Here is a 27,666-nt window from a genome sequence, read left to right on the forward strand (position 1 = left end):
CTAATATTTGGTTTGTAGCTTCCTGGGAAAGAGCCCGACCAAATTTGAAAACGAAAAAGACCTTGACTTACTTTCAAGGTCACAGGAGTCGGATATGTCTAATGCTTAAAACGACTTCATTAGTAAGAACTGAAAGTTATAGAACCTAAATATTTGGCTGGTGACTTCCTGGGAAAGAGCCCAACAAAGTTTGAGAATGAAAATGACCTTGACTTACTTTCAAGGTCACAGCGTTCAAATATATGTCAAACGGTTCAAACTACTTATGGTGAAGAATTAAAAGGCATAACTTTATAATATTTGGCTGGTGACTTCCTGGGATAGAGCTCACCAAAGTTTGCGAATGAAAATGACCTCAACCTACTTTAGAGGTCACAGAGGTCAACAACATTTTAAAGGATTTGTTCTTAAGAACTAAAAGAAACGGATTCATTAGATTTGGCTGGTAGCTTTTTGGAATAGAGCTAACCGATTTGAGAAGGAAAATTACATTGACCTACTTACAAGGTCACAGGAAAAAATATGTCAAGCAACTTCTGAAGGAGAATCAAAAAGCATGAAATCTTATAATAATATTTTGCTGGTAGTTTCAACAGACGGAGCCAACAAAGTTTGCGAGGGAAATATTTTTAGTGAAATATAATATTGAATGAGAATATTTTGCTATCACTGCTTAAATATTCAGGTGAGCGATACAGGCCCTCTTGGCCATCTTGTTATAATTATAGAATAAACGTTTTAAATCGGGATCAAACCAAGGTTTGTCCTCGCACACGTGTGTGTTCCTCTGTTTGTTTGGTCACACCCCATTGCACTAGCGGTATTTTTATCCGCGCGCGAGTTAGCACGCGCAATCAAGCGTCGGTAAAACGACAGACACAGGTCTCAATTCAAGCCAGTTCCGACACTAGTCTCCGCCCTTAAGGGTTTCATCTCACTGACGGAAGTCGGTGTTCTGCGTGGTCTTAACGGGTCTTAAGCGCTTGACTGCCCAATATACACGCAGTTGTCAGGAGTCGTTTTTACAGTTCACACTACCTGGACAGTCTCGGGTGGACATTGGTCACTCTGTTGGACAGTGCCGTACGGAACAAACGAAAGCTCGATACAGACGGAGGGAAATCGGCAGGACCGGTCTACCACGTCAAAGGTAATTGTTTTGTTACAAAATTTACACATTTGCGTTATTGTTGCACAAAGATAGCTCTATTGATAAAAAGAATATTTTCATAAAAAAATATGTTATAACGAACTGAATGTCATACTTTTTCGAGATATTCAAGTTTCTATATCGAAGCAATGGTGGATTCAGCACAGGATTTCAGGCAACTAAGTAAACCATTTTTTCAATATTCATTCTCCTCATTAAGCCATACAAAACTTAGTTCCTTTTTTTTATCAGGGCGGATCCAGATATTGCACAAAATTAAGTTAAATACCGGTCTTGGTCCTTTAATTTTTCAATGGTATATATATCTAAATTTTTCTTGATTTTTTTTTCTCTTGTTAATTAGTAAAATGCCCGAGCGGAATGAATAATTAATGTATTAATTTAATTTAGATAAATCAACATTATTTGTGTTTGTTTGCTAGTAAATACGCTACTCTCATTACCTGCTAGTTTATCATGCAAGAAAAATTATCGGAATAGACTTTCTAAATATTAATTGAAAAAAGTCTAATTGCCAACACGATTAGTGCTTCTGTCAGTGGGCAGGAAATGATCATCTTCTAGTAGAGTAGCTCATATATTTATAAAGAAAACTGAAGTGCAATATGTATTTAATTTTGGCGTTAAAAAGATAAAGTTGCATGTATGATGAACGCTACCAATCACTGGATCAAATGCTTATTTACATCCATGTTTTGAAAGTGCTTACGTCCAATGTTTCTCACAATGTTTCCTGATTTTAAAGCATTCGAACGTAATGTCAATTGTCCTTCACCTGTGGCTACTACGGACTACCGACCATACAGGTAAAAGTAAAGGCTTTACCGTGGTTCGCTGACCCATTTAATTGTATTATATATTAGTGTCAACACCGACTTTGAACATGTTGGAGCGTGGGAGTGGGGTTAATATAAACTTTATTTATTTTATAACAATTATTCAATTCAATTCAATTCTTTTTATTCTGTAAGCCATTTCAGCTTATAAGACAAATTACATTATACAATACAGTTATTATATAACAATTACATACCTAGCATTCATGTAATTGTACGTGTACATGTAATAAGGAGAGTAATACATGCCAGACTTATATATATATATAAGACTATGATACTCGAGAACGTTGCTTAAATGCGAAATTTATGAATTTTTCTAGATTGTTTAGTTCTTTAACATTATTTACACTAAGTAATTGCATAAGTTTTAACACACTTGGTTTGCGATAATAGTATGGCTTTTAGTATTTAGAGCGTATGTTGCAATAAAATGGACACTTCAAAATAAAGTAAAATTCGTCCTCTATATCATTGAGATCACATAATTCACATACCCTTTCGGTCCTAGCAGTATTCGTACATCTCCCACTTTCTCATCGTAAAGTGCCTTATTGTCATAGCCACTTAATGTTTAAAAATGTGCTAAAAACTCGTTAATACCAATATTCGATCGAGTGCTAGTACTGCCACTCATAGAGAAATATTTCTTAGGGTTAGACTTTCTAAGATACTCCACCATATCACCTTCTTGGCGTAAATATTGTCTCTTAAGTCTATATCCCATTTTTTGTACGATTTTTTTCTTCCTTAGTAAGATTACATGATTATCAGCGGAATTGTTAATATTGAATTCAAATAAGGCAGTCTTGTACTCCATATATATATTCTTACATTCGTCATCAAACCACGGTTTGTCGTCTTTCTTTGGCTTATTATTATATTTCCTATTGCAATTCGTAACGTTCAAATCACAATTAGGTAACACAACATCATCTATATCATCTATATCATGTTTCGTATAAACAGGCATATCACACGTGCTCATTAGATCCGTGACTATTTCATTTAGGCCAGTTGATACAATATCAACATTATTACGGTTCCATTTGACTGTTTTTGAAACATTTCTTGTACTTGGCGTTTTATCTTCATCATTCACATTTAGGGAACTACAATCAAGAGTAAAAGACAATGGTGCATGATCAGATAGGGTATTGAATTTTCCCTACGAAAAGTTTTTAACGTTTGACATATATCCACCGTCCACAAGTAAATAGTCTATAAGACTAGTCCCAATGTTGTTCAAAAATGTAAAGCTTCCATTTAAGTCGCCTGCATGGCGACCATTTACTATACGTAGACTGGTCGTTTTGCATAATGTTAATAATCGCCTCCCGTATGAATTTACATGTTTGTCCATATTACTACGAGTTTATATTGCTGTATCATTATTATAATCTCAACATTAAATTGATGGCACCGCTGGGAAGCAAAACTTGGCAAAAAACGTATACAATATAATACTCAACCCATCTGAACTTCAAAGGAAGGTTCGTTTCTGTCGTAGACGACTGCATGACATCTTGCCTGGGCGGCGCCATCTTGACATGACAACTTATATTAATCACTCTTGTTGGCCCGGTTGTTAGCGCGTGGGGGATCTTATTATGGGAGAAACCGGAGTACCCGGAGAAAACCCATGTGTTCGGGCAGGTGACCCCAACCTTTTCACGTCCAATCGAGGAATCGAACCCCGGCCGCCTTGGTGAAAGGCAAGTGCGCTATCCACTGCACCACCCGACCACCCTGGAGTGGGGTTAGGTGGGGTGGTGAGTGAGTTGGACAGTGTAATACACAACTAGATTCACGGGTCAAGAATTAAAAAGTCATTGAATATTCAGTTCACTCGATAGATGCAGATATATATATATATATATATATGGGGCAAAGAAGTAATTCCAACAGTGTGGACAAGTTATATATATATATATGTGCACTAAAAGTAAAGGATACATTAAGTCAATGGCAGGGGAGTGTCACGTGCACTGGTGACACCCCCTCGGGTCCGCCTCTGTTTATTTTAACGATTATCAAAATATTAAATGCGTATTTCTAACTAAACTACACATTCTTACATCCATTCCGTCAGAGACGTATATATCACATCTACAGAATTGTAGATGATTACCCAAAGGAGATCATCTCATCATTTTAAGCATTATGTGAAAATAGATGACATCATAAACTATTTTTCTTCAATTCAAAACGTTCTAATAAAAATAAACGTCTCTGTTTTAGTTTAGTTTAAACATATTTTATTGACATATAATATGACAATAGGATAAGTCAGTAGTTTCTGATTCCGTGAAGGTATTTTTTCTTACTGTATTATGACATAGGAAAAATAAATGATTACATAACTAGGACTTCATATAAGCCTGTATTTGAAAATCATTCATCCTATTATTTTAATAAAGAATGGGTGATCGGATGGCGCAGTGGATAGCGTACTCGCCTTTCATCAAAGCGGTTTGGGTTTGACTCACCGATCAGACCCACCACGCGGGCTTTCTCCGAAAAGTCAGGTTCCCCTCCCTTGACTCTAATATTCGGATCAACAAAAGTGATTGATTCCACAATTTAGACACTTTTCTATGAATCAATCAATCAATCAATCAATCAAAACAGGCATTTTATTGAAGTATTGCGTTCACATGGAGAAATGTATAGATAAATCATAATGTATACACAACCTGATTTTTTTAATGCGGTGCCCAGCCTAACTCTGGTTATAAGACACCAACAGTGTTGCGAACAACAGATTGGCGTCAATACTATTTTTTTAATGATTTTTTTTCAAGGAATACATATTCTTCGATTAATGTCACATTGAAGAAAATACCTTATACTCGTTATGAATAATATTACTGTATAATGTACAGTAATCACAGGAAAAGATAATTATTCACATGGTATAACCAGACACGTTTATTAGATAAAAAAAACGACGTTTATTTTAACCGCAGGGTAAAGAGTTGTGGTCAAAAAAGAGGACTCGTATGTTCAGTATTGTTTTGCCATAAGAGGCAGTACACAGTTCTGGTCAGTAAAAGTAGTATTTCGTTACATTACACTAGTAAGAGATTTATTTCTAGAGCTTAAGCTGATCAGATTATGATTTAAATTTCAGGCTACTTAGCATACATTTCCTTTTAAATCAGTACATGTATTGGTAACGTTAAGCTTTTGTTATTCCTGCCATCGTTACCCTAAGTATTGACCAATTTGATAAGAATACTGGTCCGTACAGATATATGGAGAGACAGTAGGATCTGTTCCGCTACCATTTCTCACCCGAACACCATTTCTCACCCAGGTGGTAAATTGTGCAAACGTTGCTGAACAGGGTCATATTCCTAGCGCTTCATTTCGATATTTATGTCCCCCAAACGGATTGGGGGGACATATTGTGTTTACTCCGTTTCTATTTCTTATTATTATTGCAAGCTAATCAAAACATACTTTATAGAATATTGTCCTTTTCAGTAACAACAAGTTAATTTTATTTATTATAAAATATAGGCAGACAGGGTAATTCTTCCTTTGCCAGTTTTGTGATATTGCCATCTAGTAACCATATTATTATAATAAAGTAGGATGGAATTGAAGTGTTATTCGTTGTTGAAACATTTGCCGGCATATGTCACAGGGATCATTTTTCTGGCCAGTTTTAGCCTTAACGAAGCGGAGGCGTTTAAAGAATTACAGAACGTCCGCATTTAGGATTGCTAAGCTTTTTGCATATTTGGTCATCGCTTATGTGTGCTTACATTGCGGTGATAATTTCCTTTATTGCCTTGCCATATGTTTTTGTTAACAAAAATAAGATGGTTGTGATAATAAAGCAATCCTGGTAAAACGTTTTCATTAAAAGCCATTCTAGGCAAATACATATCTAATTATGGGGCTAGAACCAAGGGTGCACCCATGATTGTGTTTGTTTCTTTATGCCATGTTAGCACACGTGTTTGGTTGTATGGTTGCAGGAATATCAAATACATGTATTTCAATGTTATAAACCTGTACTAAGGTCTAAGGGGCGGGGCTGAACCTTGAAAGTACTTGTTGTAGCCTTAGTGTATCCATATCTTCATGACCAGCAATTACATAAATGGTTGGCTGTCTCTACCATTGCCATGCGAATGCAATGACCAAGAGACTAAATTCCAAGGGATCAGCATAACCAGCAGGCTATCATAAAAGCATGAGTGTATTCGTCATTTAATGTCAAGCCAGCACATATATGGTAAAATAGTTGAGGTCCTAACCGTTCCATGGTTTGATCCAAACATTTAGTCCCCATGCACATGCACCATAACTGTCTCTCTATGGTTATTGGGTGGGCAAATATAGGGGAGGTTTATGAAATTGCTATAGTTTGTTGTAAGGGTTCTGGGTAAGAGGATCAATCAAATCAGAACATTATTTTAGAATGAGTTGCTCAAGCAATGAATATCAAAAAAGGGATATAACTCCATGAATTTGGGAGCTAAAGTTCTCTGTTCTATATTCTCGAATACTCATGTCCCCTTATGACCAATGTAAGCATTATATGTACCAAGTATCATTAAAATTGACGAAGTATGTTTTCTTTAATAGTGCAAACAATGCTTTTAAAGGGGTATAACTTCATCCATTTTGCATACTCTATTCACACCCCCTTAATTTAAGTATTATGGGTACCAAGTATGATTAAAATTGGTGCAGTGTTTCAAAAGGAGGTACCAATTTATGTTCTTATTCATATTCATTTTGTCTACAGACAGGTAGATGCATGGACAGACAACCCAACCACATTATGAATTTAAAATTTCTGAAGGTGTTCGCTAAAGATAGCCAATGTCAACTATCCTATTTTACATGTTTTATAGATATTTTTCAATGCATTCCAAATTTGGTATGGAGGTGTATGATGGTACTGCGAAGTCAACCATGACATTCGTTTTCTAATTAGACAAAATGGCTGCCATATACTGGTTACTTTGTTATTTTAGATAGGAATAAATTACAATGTACATTTGTATATTTTCAAATGAACTTTAACTGTCATTTTACAATTCTGTGCTTCAGTAAAAAGCTAGCAAAAATGCTTACTAAGGCACAATGCAGGTATGACCTATATTTTACTGAACTTTGCTGTCTAGCGCATACTTGCGGAAGATGTTTTACTCTTATTTACAGTATTTTTTCGTAATATCACTCTACCGATTTGGTTTTATTCCCTATAAACAGCTCATGCGTGCATAACGAAGCTTTCAAAATGACATACATCACTGAGATTATACCAGGAAGAATGAATGATTTAGACGCATGTTTTATTTACAATGAGACATATAGTACGTGGAATGGTGCCTGTAGAATAAAGCATGCAGTATGTACAGTTTGACCCTGTTGGTATTCCATACACGTACACTGTTCGGCATTTATATAAGTCGGCCTGACTATAGCCACTGGAAAAAGTAACTAACGCCTGTCTTTTAGTTAGTCGGCCTGACAATAGCCACTGGTTTAATGATCAGTACATCGAAAACTCCCAATGTAAATAACGCCTGGCTTTTAGTCGTTCAGACCAATACAATCAATACAACGAAATAGCTGGAACCTTTGTTTGCTTACGTATGCTATTTTAGACTAGAATAAGTGGTAATGAAAAATATCAATATTTCAGAAAGTGTATTTACTTTCTATATTTAGGTAGGGTCCTTAAGAGAACAACATAATATCGCAAAGGTATAACCCATATGGAGCATTTTGAACACTTTAAAAAGAAAAACATAATTATTTCCTATTTTCTTAAGCAAATATCATCTTTTGTTTTGCCATAATGAAACAAAAAATGCATTAAGCTTTTGTTTTGTAACATTTTTAGATATCCACAGTGCGTGCGTCTATAAGTAGATCATATTTAGTTGAGTCAGGTTCACATGAAAGTTTTTCTACAGAATTGTAGCTGAACACCCAAAGGAGATCACCTCATCATTTTAAGCATCTTGTGAAAATAGCTGGCATCATAAAATATTTTTCTTCAATTCAAAACGTTCAAATAAATTGAAGTTATTTCTTAAAAAAATAAGTTTACCTCCGACCAATATTTAACAGTTAAAGTATGGGTATGAGGGATATAGCATGTTTATGATCCCCCCAGGCGAAGCCGAATGAAATAGTCCTGGAAGAGGGGGATCATAAACTTGCTACATCCCGAAATACCCATACTTCAACTGTTTTATTATACCGATACAAACCCTCCCTTACAATATTCTAAATATTATTAGACAACAAATTTTCAACATATGGGACACTTTATTAACAAAACTAAAATTTTCTTGAGAATCAACATCAGAAAAAACAGTATTTGCAATAACATGAAATAAATGATATCACATGTACAATAAACAATAAATCACAGTTTTTGCTTGAAAATTAGCATTAACATAAATGCGAATTCTGAACTAGTTCAAAACATGTAGGTGAAGGTCGGTCCAGAAAGTACCGGCTCCGCTGGCCGGAGATTGCCAACGTAATTCGATTGCGCTGATTGGTCAATATTCGGTCATACCCTGCCCACGACGTCACTCAATTTCCCGCATTTTCCGAGGGAAATAGTTTCAAAACTATCGCACCCCTCCAGACGAACTATTTCCCTGGCATGCAGTTAGAGGAGCAATAGCTTGTTTATGTGGTTACTTTTGTATAGTGTAAAATAAGTAGAGGTATAATAATATACAGTTATAGAATGGGTATGGGGGAATAGTTTTTCACCAAGGTTGACCATAAATGTGCTATTTCCCGAATTACCCATTCTATAACTGTTTTATTATAACGAAACAAATTATTAAAGGCAACTTTAAAAAACAAATCAATTCATTTATTCATTTCCTTTTACAATTTAAAAGAGAAAAATTACAATTGGAAGTACTGTATGCATCGTCGTTGATGATATCTTCATTTCTAGCATTCGAGAAGTGTTTTCATAGACTGTATCTCATAGTCACCATTGTTTTCTTATCATATTTAGTCCCATCCACTTTTTAAAGTTCTGCATAAAACTTGCGTGGACACACATTCACCTCCTCTGAACTTGCTTGACCCTTATCGTTGACGCTTCCGACATTCCGTTCTGTTAAATCATTTTGAAGTGAATTCACTGCAGTCTTTACAACAGCTTTTGTATTTAAGATACGTTTAGCGGCCAAAATCTGCTGTAATTCCTCTTTACAACAACAAAACGGCCTTCATCGGTGGCCATTTTCACTGTTGTCATTTGGTTCTGAAAATGTGACGTCACGAGCGTCACGGAGAAGGCCCCGCCTATCAATGTTTTCATTGGATGAAATCTTATGAGCTCCGCCTACAAATATTCATGAATGAGTAGTCCTCTATCTGGCAGGGAGTAGTTCTTTTTTGCAGGGAGTAGTACTAATTTGGGGAGGGAGTAGCTCTCAGATGGAGAGATTTAAGCGATTTAAGGGAAATAGCAGATTTTATCGTATCGTTTTTATATAGGGAAAACTCAGTAGAGGTATAATAATTCTCCATGTTAGGCAAGTGACGGGATATAATGGTAATGTAAGGGGTTGTAGTTGTATGTTATCACAAGTGACGGGATACAGTGATATTGTAAGGGGTTGTAGTTGTATGTTATCACAAGTGACGGGATATACTGATATTGTAAGGGGTTGTAGTTGTATGTTATCACAAGTGACGGGATACAATGATAATGGAAGGGGTTGTAGTTGTATGTTATCACAAGTGACGGGATATAATGATAATGGAAGGGGTTGTAGTTGTATGTTATCACAAGTGACGGGATACAATGATAATGGAAGGGGTTGTAGTTGTATGTTATCACAAGTGACGGGATATAATGATAATGGAAGGGGTTGTAGTTGTATGTTATCACAAGTGACGGGATACAATGATAATGGAAGGGGTTGTAGTTGTATGTTATCACAAGTGACGGGATATAATGATAATGGAAGGGGTTGTAGTTGTATGTTATCACAAGTGACGGGATACAATGATAATGGAAGGGGTTGTAGTTGTATGTTATCACAAGTGACGGGATATAATGATAATGGAAGGGGTTGTAGTTGTATGTTATCACAAGTGACGGGATACAATGATAATGGAAGGGGTTGTAGTTGTATGTTATCACAAGTGACGGGATATAATGATAATGGAAGGGGTTGTAGTTGTATGTTATCACAAGTGACGGGATATAATGATAATGGAAGGGGTTGTAGTTGTATGTTATCACAAGTGACGGGATATAATGATAATGGAAGGGGTTGTAGTTGTATGTTATCACAAGTGACGGGATATAATGATAATGGAAGGGGTTGTAGTTGTATGTTATCACAAGTGACGGGATATAATGATAATGGAAGGGGTTGTAGTTGTATGTTATCACAAGTGACGGGATATAATGATAATGGAAGGGGTTGTAGTTGTATGTTATCACAAGTGACGGGATATAATGATAATGGAAGGGGTTGTAGTTGTATGTTATCACAAGTGACGGGATATAATGATAATGGAAGGGGTTGTAGTTGTATGTTATCACAAGTGACGGGATATAATGATAATGGAAGGGGTTGTAGTTGTATGTTATCACAAGTGACGGGATATAATGATAATGGAAGGGGTTGTAGTTGTATGTTATCACAAGTGACGGGATATAATGATAATGGAAGGGGTTGTAGTTGTATGTTATCACAAGTGACGGGATATAATGATAATGGAAGGGGTTGTAGTTGTATGTTATCACAAGTGACGGGATATAATGATAATGGAAGGGGTTGTAGTTGTATGTTATCACAAGTGACGGGATATAATGATAATGGAAGGGGTTGTAGTTGTATGTTATCACAAGTGACGGGATATAATGATAATGGAAGGGGTTGTAGTTGTATGTTATCACAAGTGACGGGATATAATGATAATGGAAGGGGTTGTAGTTGTATGTTATCACAAGTGACGGGATATAATGATAATGGAAGGGGTTGTAGTTGTATGTTATCACAAGTGACGGGATATAATGATAATGGAAGGGGTTGTAGTTGTATGTTATCACAAGTGACGGGATATAATGATAATGGAAGGGGTTGTAGTTGTATGTTATCACAAGTGACGGGATATAATGATAATGGAAGGGGTTGTAGTTGTATGTTATCACAAGTGACGGGATATAATGATAATGGAAGGGGTTGTAGTTGTATGTTATCACAAGTGACGGGATATAATGATAATGGAAGGGGTTGTAGTTGTATGTTATCACAAGTGACGGGATATAATGATAATGGAAGGGGTTGTAGTTGTATGTTATCACAAGTGACGGGATATAATGATAATGGAAGGGGTTGTAGTTGTATGTTATCACAAGTGACGGGATACAATGATAATGGAAGGGGTTGTAGTTGTATGTTATCACAAGTGACGGGATATAATGATAATGGAAGGGGTTGTAGTTGTATGTTATCACAAGTGACGGGATATAATGATAATGGAAGGGGTTGTAGTTGTATGTTATCACAAGTGACGGGATACAATGATAATGGAAGGGGTTGTAGTTGTATGTTATCACAAGTGACGGGATATAATGATAATGGAAGGGGTTGTAGTTGTATGTTATCACAAGTGACGGGATATAATGATAATGGAAGGGGTTGTAGTTGTATGTTATCACAAGTGACGGGATATAATGATAATGGAAGGGGTTGTAGTTGTATGTTATCACAAGTGACGGGATACAATGATAATGGAAGGGGTTGTAGTTGTATGTTATCACAAGTGACGGGATATAATGATAATGGAAGGGGTTGTAGTTGTATGTTATCACAAGTGACGGGATACAATGATAATGGAAGGGGTTGTAGTTGTATGTTATCACAAGTGACGGGATATAATGATAATGGAAGGGGTTGTAGTTGTATGTTATCACAAGTGACGGGATATAATGATAATGGAAGGGGTTGTAGTTGTATGTTATCACAAGTGACGGGATACAATGATAATGGAAGGGGTTGTAGTTGTATGTTATCACAAGTGACGGGATATAATGATAATGGAAGGGGTTGTAGTTGTATGTTATCACAAGTGACGGGATACAATGATAATGGAAGGGGTTGTAGTTGTATGTTATCACAAGTGACGGGATATAATGATAATGGAAGGGGTTGTAGTTGTATGTTATCACAAGTGACGGGATATAATGATAATGGAAGGGGTTGTAGTTGTATGTTATCACAAGTGACGGGATATAATGATAATGGAAGGGGTTGTAGTTGTATGTTATCACAAGTGACGGGATATAATGATAATGGAAGGGGTTGTAGTTGTATGTTATCACAAGTGACGGGATATAATGATAATGGAAGGGGTTGTAGTTGTATGTTATCACAAGTGACGGGATATAATGATAATGGAAGGGGTTGTAGTTGTATGTTATCACAAGTGACGGGATATAATGATAATGGAAGGGGTTGTAGTTGTATGTTATCACAAGTGACGGGATATAATGATAATGGAAGGGGTTGTAGTTGTATGTTATCACAAGTGACGGGATATAATGATAATGGAAGGGGTTGTAGTTGTATGTTATCACAAGTGACGGGATATAATGATAATGGAAGGGGTTGTAGTTGTATGTTATCACAAGTGACGGGATATAATGATAATGGAAGGGGTTGTAGTTGTATGTTATCACAAGTGACGGGATATAATGATAATGGAAGGGGTTGTAGTTGTATGTTATCACAAGTGACGGGATATAATGATAATGGAAGGGGTTGTAGTTGTATGTTATCACAAGTGACGGGATATAATGATAATGGAAGGGGTTGTAGTTGTATGTTATCACAAGTGACGGGATATAATGATAATGGAAGGGGTTGTAGTTGTATGTTATCACAAGTGACGGGATATAATGATAATGGAAGGGGTTGTAGTTGTATGTTATCACAAGTGACGGGATATAATGATAATGGAAGGGGTTGTAGTTGTATGTTATCACAAGTGACGGGATATAATGATAATGGAAGGGGTTGTAGTTGTATGTTATCACAAGTGACGGGATATAATGATAATGGAAGGGGTTGTAGTTGTATGTTATCACAAGTGACGGGATATAATGATAATGGAAGGGGTTGTAGTTGTATGTTATCACAAGTGACGGGATATAATGATAATGGAAGGGGTTGTAGTTGTATGTTATCACAAGTGACGGGATATAATGATAATGGAAGGGGTTGTAGTTGTATGTTATCACAAGTGACGGGATATAATGATAATGGAAGGGGTTGTAGTTGTATGTTATCACAAGTGACGGGATACAATGATAATGGAAGGGGTTGTAGTTGTATGTTATCACAAGTGACGGGATATAATGATAATGGAAGGGGTTGTAGTTGTATGTTATCACAAGTGACGGGATATAATGATAATGGAAGGGGTTGTAGTTGTATGTTATCACAAGTGACGGGATATAATGATAATGGAAGGGGTTGTAGTTGTATGTTATCACAAGTGACGGGATATAATGATAATGGAAGGGGTTGTAGTTGTATGTTATCACAAGTGACGGGATACAATGATAATGGAAGGGGTTGTAGTTGTATGTTATCACAGGTGACGGGATATAATGATAAGGTAAGGGGTTGTAGTTATATATTATCACAAGTGACGGGATACAATGATAATGGAAGGGGTTGTAGTTGTATGTTATCACAAGTGGCGGGATATAATGATAATGGAAGGGGCTGTAGTTGTATGTTATCACAGGTGACTGGATATAATGATAATGTAAGTATGTTATCACAAGTGACGGGATATAATGATAATGGAACGGGTTGTAGTTGTATATTATCACAAGTGACGGGGTATAATGATAATGGAAGGGGTTGTAGTTGTATATTATCACAAGTGACGGGATATAATGATAATGGAACGGGTTGTAGTTGTATATTATCACAAGTGACGGGATATAATGATAATGGAACGGGTTGTAGTTGTATATTATCACAAGTGACGGGATATAATGATAATGGAAGGGGTTGTAGTTGTATATTATCACAAGTGACTGGATATAATGATAATGTAAGGGATTGTAGTTGTATGTTATCACAAGTGACGGGAGACAATGATAATGGAAGGGGTTGTAGTTGTATATTATCACAAGTGACTGGATATAATGATAATGTAAGGGGTTGTAGTTGTATGTTATCACAAGTGTCGGGATATAATGATAATGGAAGGGGTTGTAGTTGTATGTTATCACACGTGACGGGATACAATGATAATGGAAGGGGTTGTGGGTGTATGTTATCACAAGTGACGGGATACAATGATAATGGAAGGGGATGTAGTTGTATGTTATCACAAGTGACGGGATACAATGATATTGTAAGGGATTGTAGTTGTATGTTATCTCGCTGAACAATTTCGTTGGAATACCTTTCATATGATGCATTCTTTAAATCTTGAAATATAGTTAATAAACAACATACACCATACAAGGGACAGACAGATAAAAATGCTCCAATTGATACACATATCAATCTTGAATTAGAACTAGTACAATTCACTTAAAAATAAAATTCATGCTTGTAAATGCTATGTGAAAAGTGAGTGATTCATTTTGTGTACCCTCGTGTAATAAACGTGGGAAACCTGGATGGTTACCATTTAAATTCCTTCTACAAGCAAGAACGATTTTATTATGGTTAAAATTTATTCCGTATTTAAAATGGAATACCTCAGCAAAAAATAGTAATATGTAAACAACAACAACGAACTGTCAATATGTAAAGTGAAAAGTGACGTATAACCAAAAAACGGGAACTGAAACACTTGTTTGTGTCTACTTCTGTCTAAACATCGGCTGCTTTTTCACAATAACCTTTTACTTATTTCCTGAAACAGACACAGTTCGCCATCGTCACTTCATGTCGATGTAGATCATTCACCGACTCAGATCTCGGCCTAGAAACTTCTTAACCTTATGGATTAAATGACCCTATACCACTAATCACATATAATCTACCAATGTACTTTGATTCCTGATCGGATGTGCTGGTGTGTGAGGGGTCACCTGTGCTACCTAGCATGTTTTCTCTGCGTGATTAACATCGGTTGCATTTATTAAAACCCCATGCGTGCTACTGTCCTAACCAACACGGATGTTCATACAAAAATGTACAATCGATACAACGTTATTAAAAATTGTAGTAAATACGCATTTAATATTTGATTAAGATAACGGTACTTCAATTAAGCAATGAATAGTTAAGCAAATGTTGTTTTGGTCCTGAAACACATATTGCTATTGAGTCAGTTTGATGACAAACTTAATAAAGCCCGGCAGGGCTTTATGTAAGTTTGTCAACAAAAGAAATGTGTGTTATAGGAACATAACAATATTTGCTAAAATATTCATTACTCATATTTACATTTTGACCGAGTAGTTATGCTTTATTTAGATATTTCAAACAGTTCTTTGAACAGCAAATTAAGTATTGACAACAATGAATTGATGACGACATAAAAGAGATTATTGGCGTTACAATAGCAAATGTTGTTATAATCTCATAACAACATGTGCCTTCTTAATGCATTGCAATGGAAAGATGCAAATCAAATGTAAATATATATTTACATTTGCATGGCATTGTCACTATATAGCCTCTTTGAAAGCTGTGTCGTTGATGGGACTTTAATTACCATGCAGCACGAGACACAATTCTTAGCGTATTAATACAACACTGATCGGAACTACAATATCCAATGTAAATAAACATGACGGCTGCTGAAATATCGCTGGGGATTGTGAGACTTGACAATATCATTGTAAATATATGTGCAAAAGAAAAAAGATTAGAAAAAACACTTTTATTCCAACAAAAACAAGACCAAGGTCTGCATCATCGTACAAAATGCACATAGGTTGAAATCACCAATGCCGGCAATGGAAATAATTTTAACACTCATGCAATTTATCAGAAATATTGTCTGTTAAACTGCACTGATCAACAGAGGTGCGTTACAAATGTCTGAAATACACATATACAGACCTACTGATATCAGTCACAGCACACATAAACATTTCAGACATTTGTAACGTACCCCTGTGCTCCGTCGCAAGATCACTCACTTCAAACGATATCAGTTTCACGCGTCTCGCAGCCACGGTTTCCTCAGTTTCTGACGACATGTCTAATAACGAGGCTGTTACAGAATCTACCGACTGTAGTCAGATTACCATACAATCAAGAAATAAATTCACGTCTGGATCCTTCACAAAAAGTTCGAATTAACTTCCAAAGATAACTCCCTCGTGGAGGGCAAGGTCGGATTTACGGTGTATTTATCCATGCGCGAAATTTGTTCCGGGAAAAAATCGAAACTATTTTAAATCTAACTTTCAGCTCAGAGTTCTATTGATAAACTTAAATCCCCCTTTAGACATACCATACGCAATTGTATTAATACTGAATTGTCGAATAAAATGAAGTGTTTGTTAAAATTTCAAAGTACTACTTTGTTTGCCAATCAGCACGCGACAACACGCTGTTCCAACTATTGAACGAATTTGTGTGGACTGTCGATAAGGCGGGATTTTTAAATTTTAAATATAAATTGTAAGTTAAAAAAGAACATAAGAGGCAGAGTAGAGTAAACGTAAATATAAGTATTGAACTGTTTGTGTATGGTATTTATGATCTATTTGAATGACACGCAAAGCTGTGTCATTCAAATAGATCATAAATAACATACAAAAACAGTTAATTAAATACATTGATATTAGATTTTACAAAAAAAAAAAAGATTATGGTCTGAAATAAAAGAACGATAAAAACGTTTCCTTCGGTTCAAGCAATTATCAAAAAGTAGACATTGATTTCTTCATTTGAGATACAATGTATGACCAACCGTCAGGGTCCATAGTGCATATATATATATATATTTAAGCCGCTTTTGGCGAGAGCCGAGCGGCTTATTAATTCTGTCCAGAGAACGAAATGACGGACCCACTTCCGTTCGGGGTGCGTGCGCATAATTCAGTCTTGCATGCTTCCGCTATATATACTGAACAAAAAAAGACCCCACCCCCCTGCAGTACACCTTAGCTGTAAGAAAATAATGGAATATTTGGTCAGGTATTACATCAAGAACGATCTCCCTTCTCAACAATCTACCCTAAAATCAGCCAAGCGTGACGATGTCATTGTGTGACTTTGTAAGCTTCTTGAGTCCAAATCACGCGGCGTGATCAAGCCAAGCCGGAGTTTTTCAAACAAGTAATCTCAACGGATACTCTAAGTTCAGCCACATTCATTTTCCACGTTGGCATTTTGATTTCGCCATTAAATGAAATGCCACGCGTAACGCAAATTCAGAGGGGTAGAGCAATTGCGATGTTGATGGATGGTCATAGCCAAACTGCTGTCGCACGGTAGTTTGGTGTTGGCCCGTGTACAATTAACCGTCTCTGTGCACGTTTCCGTGCTACTAGGTTAGTTTCCGATCGTCCCAGGAGCGGTTGTCCGCGTGTAACGGCGATTCGATTGTCGCACTTGCGCAACAGATTCAAGACTGCTGTCGAGACTGCGTCGCATACCTTAGGCACTCATGGCAGACCCATTAGTCTTCAAACTGCCAGGAACCGCTTGCGTGCCGAGATAATCCTTGCGCGCTGACCTTATGTCGGGCCACCTCTGACACAACGGAGGCGGCAAGTGCGTCTTGACTGGATGCGCAGGCATGGCCCGAATAGGTTTGGGATGCGTCGATGGAGGCGTGTGATGTTCACCGACGAGTCTAGATTCTGTCTGTATCGCTCAGACGGAAGAAAAAGGGTATATCGCAGACGCGGTGAGCGTTTCGCTGACGCATGCGTGGTTGAAGGCGATAGATTCGATGGGGCTTCTGTAATGGTTTGGGGAGGCATCTCCCATGGAATAAGATCCCCCTTAGTGGTCCTCGATCAAAACCTCAATGCCGTTCGATACAGAGACCAGATCCTTCAACCACATGTGTTTCCACTTCTCAGACGTCATAACCTAATTTTCCAGCAAGAAAATGCTCGACCGCATGTTGCCAGAGTCTGTCGTGATTTTCTCACGGCAAACAACGTTCAGCCTCTGGAATGGCCCCCATATAGACCCGACATGTCTCCCATTGAGCATCTGTGGGATGAGCTGAACAGGCGTATTAGGAACCGTAAAAAAAAAAAAAACTAACCGCGCCTAGTTGATCGCAGCATGAACACAAGAATGGAACAACATTCCCTTAAAGCGAATTAATGTTCTCATGAATTCAATGCATAGGAGAATCCGTGCAGGGATTCGTGCAAAAGGTGCCCACACCAGGTACTGAAGTGTCATTTTGTTTTTCGCGGGTATCCCACTTTAAGTAACTACTGATGACACGAGTGACGTCACACAGACTTTTCTTCTACAGTATTGTAAAGCGTAGACTTGTCCCTTCATATTGATATAAAATTTTGTACAAATTTTCCCAAACTTATTGATTGCATAATTTATTTGTGCGTTTCTTTTTTTTGTTCAGTATAGTTTCGTTATCGTAAATATAAAGTAGAATCTCTGACCCTCACCTGTGGGTTACATAAAGTCTTCTGAAACTCTTCTCCAAATAATAATCCATACTTTAAATAATTGCTGAAAACAAAATGTTTATCTCTGGAGCATTCTACGAGTGTTGTGGTGGTGAAATTTGAGCACTGGGTTTGAGCGTTTTAGCAACTCGGATTCAGGTCTGAGGAGGTTTACGCGTGTGAAACACATATGATTCGAGAAAGACGCTGTCTGTAGAAGGAAGAAGTAAATATATATACTTATAAACCGTATGAGTGATGAAGTATAACCTTTATTTTGATGTTTCAAACGCCAACGTAATATGACATATCGTGCTTAGGTTGATAACGGTAATGGCTCTGAGACGAGACAATATGTAAACCGTGGATGCTTATCAAACATTTCTGTCACACAGCATGCTTTTTCTGGTGTATTTATTTATGAAAATGTAAAAATTTAAGAACATGACAGTCCACTGCCGCTGCTGTTTGACCGTGTCAAAATATTATCCAATCCAGTGTAAGGGAAATAACTCTTACATTGGTAAAGTCGCATTGAGAAATATAATTCAAATAATAAATAAAAATAAAAGGAGTGCGTCTCTTTTCTCCATGCATGTTTTCCCTCTACTGTTAATAGTCCTTCATTTCACAAGCACAAAATGCACCTATTCTTTATCATCCATTCACCGATTGCCATTATGCACGTAAATGCTCATGTCACATCATAGGAGGATGCTAATTAATGAAAATTACAACAACGCGTCACACTTAAAGACGAGAGGGAGAATGTTTTTAAGGCATCATTTAAAAGAGGTGATACATTTTGGAAATTCCAAAGGCAACATCATCACATGACCTGATTTTCAATTAGCAGTATGCAGAACACATATCTGAGGTATTATAGTAGATATTGATGCTCAACGTGTTACTGAAGCAATTAAATTTAAAGTGGTGAGCGGCTTTAATGTCACACTGACATAATTCTAGTTTAAATCTAGCTATGTGCATGGCTGTTTAACTGCAATGAAATATCACAGATTAAGGAGGCTCCACCCTTTCGCAATTAACCAGCAGAATTCAATGAAAGTTTCACATGATGGTTATGTCACTATGCAGAGATGATTTTATGAATATCTAATCATTTCGATAAACCGGGGATTTTTTTGTAAAAAATACCGAAAAATTGAATTTTTGTCAATTTAAATACTTTCACATTTTTTGAGTGTGTGGCATTGTTCAAAACTATAACAACAACAAAATAATGAAAAGAAACATTGCTAATCAACCCTACAAATATTTTATTTATCATAAAATATGTACAACATGTTACACACAGTGTTTTTTTTATTGATATCGTATAGATAAAAGTTATTATATATAAGCTAAAAGCAAACAGGACACATAGTTTCATACAAAAAGAGTGAAAAAAATTGAACCAATTGCACACAATTTTTTTTTATAATTAATTAATTTTACATTTTACAATAATTTTGATCCTGATGAGAGTTGTTTACCTTTAAAATATCGGAACTTTTTGCAGAGGGATATACTTTATACAGTGACAGTTATTTTCTTTACTATACCAAAACGACGGAATTTAATTAAATTACTATATTAGATTGTCAATTTACTGTTCTTTTATGGAACAAAATTACTCTCAATCATGTACACTTTGAACATCATTCCATTGCCCGCATACGCATTGTATACGTAGGCTATCGCATGGTATGCCGTGATCACGTGCACGCACATGCACTTACATTTTATATGAAATTTGATATTTTACAAACCACTATTTTCACAGAATTAATGTAATTGCATTTGTGAAATGATATCTCTGACAGGGCGTAACTCGCTCGACAACAAAAGTCGTAGCGACCCCGAACCTGTGAACTACTGTTAGCACGTGCACATATGTACAGGTGAGGTCGGTAAACATAACGCATCGGTCTGAATTCAATGCGCCTCATATACGACCTTATTGAAGTCTTCTGATCTTATGTCAGTGTCTTCCCGTGAGCTGAAGTACGTGTGATTACACATTTCAAAGCTAAGTCTCGATATCGGGTGTACACATCTTATCGTCACGCACGTGCACTATTGTTTACCCGGTGTTACTATAATTTACACTACGGTAATGGAATGACCGATACGCAATACGGAAATGACGACACGAAAATACGACAAGAAAAACATGTGTATTACGAAGTGTGCGAAGTCCTTAAGGAAGAAAAATGGGTTACATAAAACGAGATACTGAAAAGCTCCCTGGCGCTTTCACCTCTTTGGAGGTACATGGTCAGGATGATAGGACAAATCACAGCTTAGAATATAATGGCGTCATGCTTATCAATACATTATGACGTCAAAATATCGAGTGTATAATGAAGATTTCAAAATGACATACATATCATTTAGATAAATTTAGAACGAATGAAATATTTATACACATGCTGTATTTACAATGAGACATACAATAGTATGGTGAATGATGCATGTTGAATGAAGCATGCAGTATGTACAGTTTGACCCTGTTGGCATTCCATACACGTACACTGTTCGGCATTTATATAAGCCGGCCTGACTATAGCCACTGGAAAAAGTAAATAACGCCTGTCTTTTAGTTAGTCGGCCTGACTATAGCCACTGGTTTAATGATCAGTGCATCGAAACCCCCCAATGTAAATAACGCCTGGCTTTAAGTCGTTCTGACCAATACAATCAATACAACGAAAAAGCTGGAACCTTTGTTTGCTTACTTATATAATAATAATGATATACTATACAACATTTGATATAGCGCCCTATCTAGCTAACACAAGCCACAGTACAGCGCTTTACAGTACATAGATATACAATTAATACAATTAGCATATACATTAAACAATACAATTTTGAGGAATTCGCAGGAGCTCCCTTAACAGACTCTAACTACTAGTCCTATGCCACCTGAATAATGGGTCCCTATATGTGTATGCCTGCGTGTGTGCTGAAGATGTGATGTGTTCTGTTTGTAGTGAAACCGTGCTTCTAACGGCATCATTTATAGTGCCACCTCACTTGAATGCTACAGTATAGGTACCGCAACATCCACCCCAGACCAATTAATACTCCGCCTGGGTTGTTGGAGTTGTGTGGGCAGGAGAAAAACTGTTTCTCTGAAAATCGAACCCAGGCCGCCTGCGTGTAAGGCCGGAGTGTTTACCACTCGACCAATCTGCCCATCAATATTTCAGAAAGGGTATTCACTTTATATATTTAGGTAGGATGCTTAAGAGTACTCCTTCCCAACAACATGGTATCGCAAGGGTACCCAAAATGAAGCATTTTGAGCACTTCCAAAAGAAAATCCTATTTATTTTTCATTTTCTTAAACAAACAATATATTTATATTATTTTATCATAATGAAACAAAAGATGTGTTGATCATTTCGTTTGTGTATCAACAGTGCGTGCGTCTATGCATAGATCAAATTCAGTTGAGTCAGCTTAACTTTAAAACTTTTGCTACAGAATTGTAGCTGATAACCTATAACCGGTTCAGAGAGATTCGGGTCGGTGAAGACTGGACAAATTTTGCAGTCATCATTAAGATGTCATTGAGAAACCTTCTTTTTCATTATGTAATACGAAAATGGACGTTTTTAATTATTCTTATAGGTATGTCTCGCAGGTTTGTTTTCACTTAAACTGAATCAATAATTCCCATACTGTAACTGCTTGTTATATTTATATTATTGGGGTTAGTTGTTTCATGTATTTGTTTTCTTGTTTTATATCATAATCATTTTTCTTAATTGAAATAATCACATGTACTGTTTATTTTCAGATATAACATGAGCATGAACAGACTTCGAATCCAAATGACTTCAAAGTGCCGCAGAAGCAAGAATGTAGTGATATTTTTAGTGTGTTTGGCTACCCTCTACGGCATCCTCGCCCCCAGCGCACCAACAAACTCCCATGCAGCTACGCAGTCAAATTATGCAGACAGAGTTCCATCATTGAACTTAAACAGCAGACCCCTATTTGTCCTAGGAATGTTGACACCACATACGCATACCGACTACAGAGATACGCAACGATCGACATGGCTATCCACTATACAACAGTTAAAACCAGAGCTTCCTTTTGAAATAGAATACAAGTTTCTTATAGATCGACCTACACATGATACAGTATTGGAAAACAAAAAGTACAACGATATTGTTTTTCTTAATGCAACTAGCGAAGGCAGGGGCGTAAAATTTGGAGAGAAGCTGTATTTGTGGTTTAAATACATTCATGAACATTTTCCGGATGCCTTACTTGGGGCAAAAGTAGATGATGACACGTTTCTTTGTGTTCCGCAGATTTTTAAGAGACTCGATGAACTCAAATCAACGACGTTGTATTATGGGTGGACACATGGTAAAGGAAAAAGAGTCACTATGGATACACGTATGGATGAAATGTTTGTAGTTCTCGGTAAAGATTTGGTAGAAAGAATCGCCAAGCGTAAATATTGTACCGGAAAGAAATGCGATGCTAAAACAGATTTAATAGATACCAACTTTGGCGGGACATCGTTAGGATCTTGGCTGTCAATATACGATGACATCGACTTCCAACCTGATAACAAAAGGATTGTTCATATGGGTCGTGGCCAGGAAGCAGCGTTACTGCAAAATATAAAGCCGGGCTTCTGTTCGAAATATGTCCTTAACCATAAATCGTCTGTAGATGCCATGAAAAAACTGCATGGACATAACAAACATGTACTGTCTTCATCCGGTGGATTTGTTGGTGCTGTGACAGGATCATTGTTTTCGGGTGATGTTGTACGGGCACTACCACAACAGTCACTAACAAATAGACACACGTATTTGGCAGCCTTAGACAAGATGTCAGCGTACGATAATTGGGCTGTTGTTACGACGATCTTCTCTCCTGCTAAAGCTGTGAAAGAAATAGCCTCACAGTCAAATTGGTGCTTAGTAATAGTGGCTGACGCGAAAACACCACCAGAGGATAAATACCTTTCTGAAATGGGAATAAATGAGACTTCTTCAAACAGAGTCAAATATCTTTCAGTGAAAGAACAAAGCATACTTTATCCTTTATTATCGGACATTATACCAATCAACCACTTTGGAAGAAAAAATATAGGATATATGTATGCTATACATCACAAAGCTAAATATATTTGGGATTTCGATGATGATAATATTGGAACAGTTGATTTAAATGATTTCAAAACTGATGCTTCTTTTTCTTATGTCACAGTTTGCAAAGGTACACAGCATGTTCTTCTGAACCCTTATCCCTATTTCGGAGTGAAAGAAACCTATACCTGGCCGAGAGGGTTTCCACTGGAAGATATTAAAAACAAAAAGACACTACCTAAACTGTGTAACTCACGTGATTCCTTTAGTCTTGGCATAGTACAATCATTAGCAAATCAGCAACCTGACATCGATGCTGTTTATAGAATGACACGCGATGCTCCTTTTGACTTTCTTGCGACACGAAAATCGCACACGCCATTCGTTTTGCCCAGAAATACGTATGCACCATTCAATGCTCAGGCAACGCTCTGGTTAGCACCCGCATTTCCTTATATGGCATTACCTATCAGTGTAAATGGACGTGTTAGCGATATTTGGAGAGGTTACGTAGCACAACATTTTCTTCACAGAAAGGATGTTCGATTAGCATTTTCGCCTCCTTATGTGACTCAAGAAAGAAACGCTCATAACAGTTTGAGAGATTTCAATGCAGAGTTAGATTTGTACCAGAAAAGTAAACAATTAGTCGGGTTTCTTTCGTCAACACAAGCTGATTATCCAGCAGACATTTCAGAAATGTACAAAAGTTTGTATACGAGAAAATATTTAGAACAACTCGATATTCAATTCGCTGAGGCATGGACAATGACATTAGCAAGCATAAACCAATAGATTAACACTATATATACTAGATGAACAAACGGTACTTTCGGACATTAATTCTTGTTCATATGTATGATCATTTATAATTACAAATAACTCAACATAAATCTAACCGACGTTATTACTAGATTATATCGCTCTTGTGTGATATTAAACTCTCAACATGTTGATGTTGTCATTGTGTATATGTCATGATGATGATGTTTGTCATTGTGTATATGTGATGATGATGATGTTTGTCATTGTGTATATGTGATGATGATGATGATGTTTGTCATTGTGTATATGTGATGATGATGTTTGTCATTGTGTATATGTGATGATGATGATGATGATGATGATGATGATGATGTTTGTCATTGTATATATGTGATGATGATGCTAATGATGGTGATTGTCATTGTGTATATGTGATGATGATGATGATGATGATGTTTGTCATTATGTATATGTGATGATGATGATGGTCATTGTGTATATGTGATGATGATGATGTTTGTCATTGTGTATATGTGATGATGATGATGATGATGATGGTCATTGTGTATATGTGATGATGATGTTTGTCATTGTGTTTATGTGGTGATGATGATGATGATGTTCATTGTGTATATGTGGTGATGATGATGTTTGTCATTGTGTATATGTGATGATGATGATGATTGTCATTGTGTATGTGATGATGATGATTGTCATTGTGTATATGATGATGATGATGATGATGATGATGATGATGATGATTGCCATTGTGTATATGTGATGATGATGCTAATGATGATGATTGTCATTGTGTATATGTGATGATGATGATGCTCATGGTGATGATGGTCATTGTGTATATGTGTTGATGATGATGTTCATGGTGATGATGGTCATTATGTTTGTGATGATGATGATGATGTTTGTCATTGTGTATATGTGATGATGGTGATGATGGTTATTGTGTATATGTGATGATGATGCTTATGATGATTGTCATTGTGTATATGTGATGATGATGATGATGATGATGATGATGATGATGATGATGATGATGATGGTCACTGTGTTTATGTGATGATGATGATAATGATGATGTTTGTCATTGTATATATATGATGATGATGCTAATGATGATGATGGTCATTGTGTATATGTGATGATGATGATGATAATGATTGTCATTGTGTATATGTGATGATGATGATGGTCATTGTGTATATATGATGATGATAATGATGAAAATGATGATGAATGCCATTGTGTATATGTCGTGATGATGATGATATAAAGGTTGTCTGATTAGTGATTGACTGATTAGAGACATAGACGTTAGCTGATTAGAGACATAGACGTTAGCTGATTAGAGACATAGACGTTAGCTGATTAGAGACATAGATGTTGTCTGATTAGAGACATAGACGTTAGCTGATTAGAGACATAGATGTTGTCTGATTAGAGACATAGATGTTGTCTGATTAGAGACATAGATGTTGTCTGATTAGAGACATAGATGTTGTCTGATTAGAGACATAGATGTTGTCTGATTAGAGACATAGATGTTGTCTGATTAGAGACATAGATGTTGTCTGATTAGAGACATAGATGTTGTCTGATTAGAGACATAGATGTTGTCTGATTAGAGACATAGATGTTGTCTGATTAGAGACATAGATGTTGTCTGATTAGAGACATAGATGTTGTCTGATTAGAGACATAGATGTTGTCTGATTAGAGACATAGATGTTGTCTGATTAGAGACATAGATGTTGTCTGATTAGAGACATAGATGTTGTCTGATTAGAGACATAGATGTTGTCTGATTAGAGACATAGATGTTGTCTGATTAGAGACATAGATGTTGTCTGATTAGAGACATAGATGTTGTCTGATTAGAGACATAGATGTTGTCTGATTAGAGACATAGATGTTGTCTGATTAGAGACATAGATGTTGTCTGATTAGAGACATAGATGTTGTCTGATTAGAGACATAGATGTTGTCTGATTAGAGACATAGATGTTGTCTGATTAGAGACATAGATGTTGTCTGATTAGAGACATAGATGTTGTCTGATTAGAGACATAGATGTTGTCTGATTAGAGACATAGATGTTGTCTGATTAGAGACATAGATGTTGTCTGATTAGAGACATAGATGTTGTCTGATTAGAGACATAGATGTTGTCTGATTAGAGACATAGATGTTGTCTGATTAGAGACATAGATGTTGTCTGATTAGAGACATAGATGTTGTCTGATTAGAGACATAGATGTTGTCTGATTAGAGACATAGATGTTGTCTGATTAGAGACATAGATGTTGTCTGATTAGAGACATAGATGTTGTCTGATTAGAGACATAGATGTTGTCTGATTAGAGACATAGATGTTGTCTGATTAGAGACATAGATGTTGTCTGATTAGAGACATAGATGTTGTCTGATTAGAGACATAGATGTTGTCTGATTAGAGACATAGATGTTGTCTGATTAGAGACATAGATGTTGTCTGATTAGAGACATAGATGTTGTCTGATTAGAGACATAGATGTTGTCTGATTAGAGACATAGATGTTGTCTGATTAGAGACATAGATGTTGTCTGATTAGAGACATAGATGTTGTCTGATTAGAGACATAGATGTTGTCTGATTAGAGACATAGATGTTGTCTGATTAGAGACATAGATGTTGTCTGATTAGAGACATAGATGTTGTCTGATTAGAGACATAGATGTTGTCTGATTAGAGACATAGATGTTGTCTGATTAGAGACATAGATGTTGTCTGATTAGAGACATAGATGTTGTCTGATTAGAGACATAGATGTTGTCTGATTAGAGACATAGATGTTGTCTGATTAGAGACATAGATGTTGTCTGATTAGAGACATAGATGTTGTCTGATTAGAGACATAGATGTTGTCTGATTAGAGACATAGACGTTAGCTGATTAGAGACATAGACGTTAGCTGATTAGAGACATATATGTTGTCTGATTAGAGACATAGACGTTAGCTGATTAGAGACATAGACGTTAGCTGATTAGAGACATATATGTTGTCTGATTAGTACAAGAAAGATGGTTTTTTTTACTTACCTACACACATTAAAACAGCTCATACTTACCAAGTGTTTTTCAAGTGTGGGAGGGCAGTA

At 36.5% G+C, this 27,666-nt stretch overlaps 1 protein-coding gene across 1 annotated transcript; it reads left to right on the top strand.

The window, feature by feature from the left end:
- The first annotated feature begins 1,023 nt into the window (after positions 1–1,023).
- Positions 1,024–24,749, top strand: LOC110456565. Its single transcript, XM_021507375.1, has 2 exons — positions 1,024–1,150; positions 22,431–24,749. Exon 2 carries the CDS (start codon positions 22,438–22,440, stop codon positions 24,538–24,540), a length of 2,103 nt encoding a protein of 700 aa, XP_021363050.1. The 5' UTR covers positions 1,024–1,150; positions 22,431–22,437; the 3' UTR covers positions 24,541–24,749.
- The last annotated feature ends 2,917 nt before the right edge of the window (positions 24,750–27,666 follow it).

This window comes from Mizuhopecten yessoensis, unplaced genomic scaffold, assembly GCF_002113885.1.
Source record: "Mizuhopecten yessoensis strain PY_sf001 unplaced genomic scaffold, ASM211388v2 scaffold8807, whole genome shotgun sequence".
Classification (NCBI taxonomy): domain Eukaryota; kingdom Metazoa; phylum Mollusca; class Bivalvia; order Pectinida; family Pectinidae; genus Mizuhopecten; species Mizuhopecten yessoensis.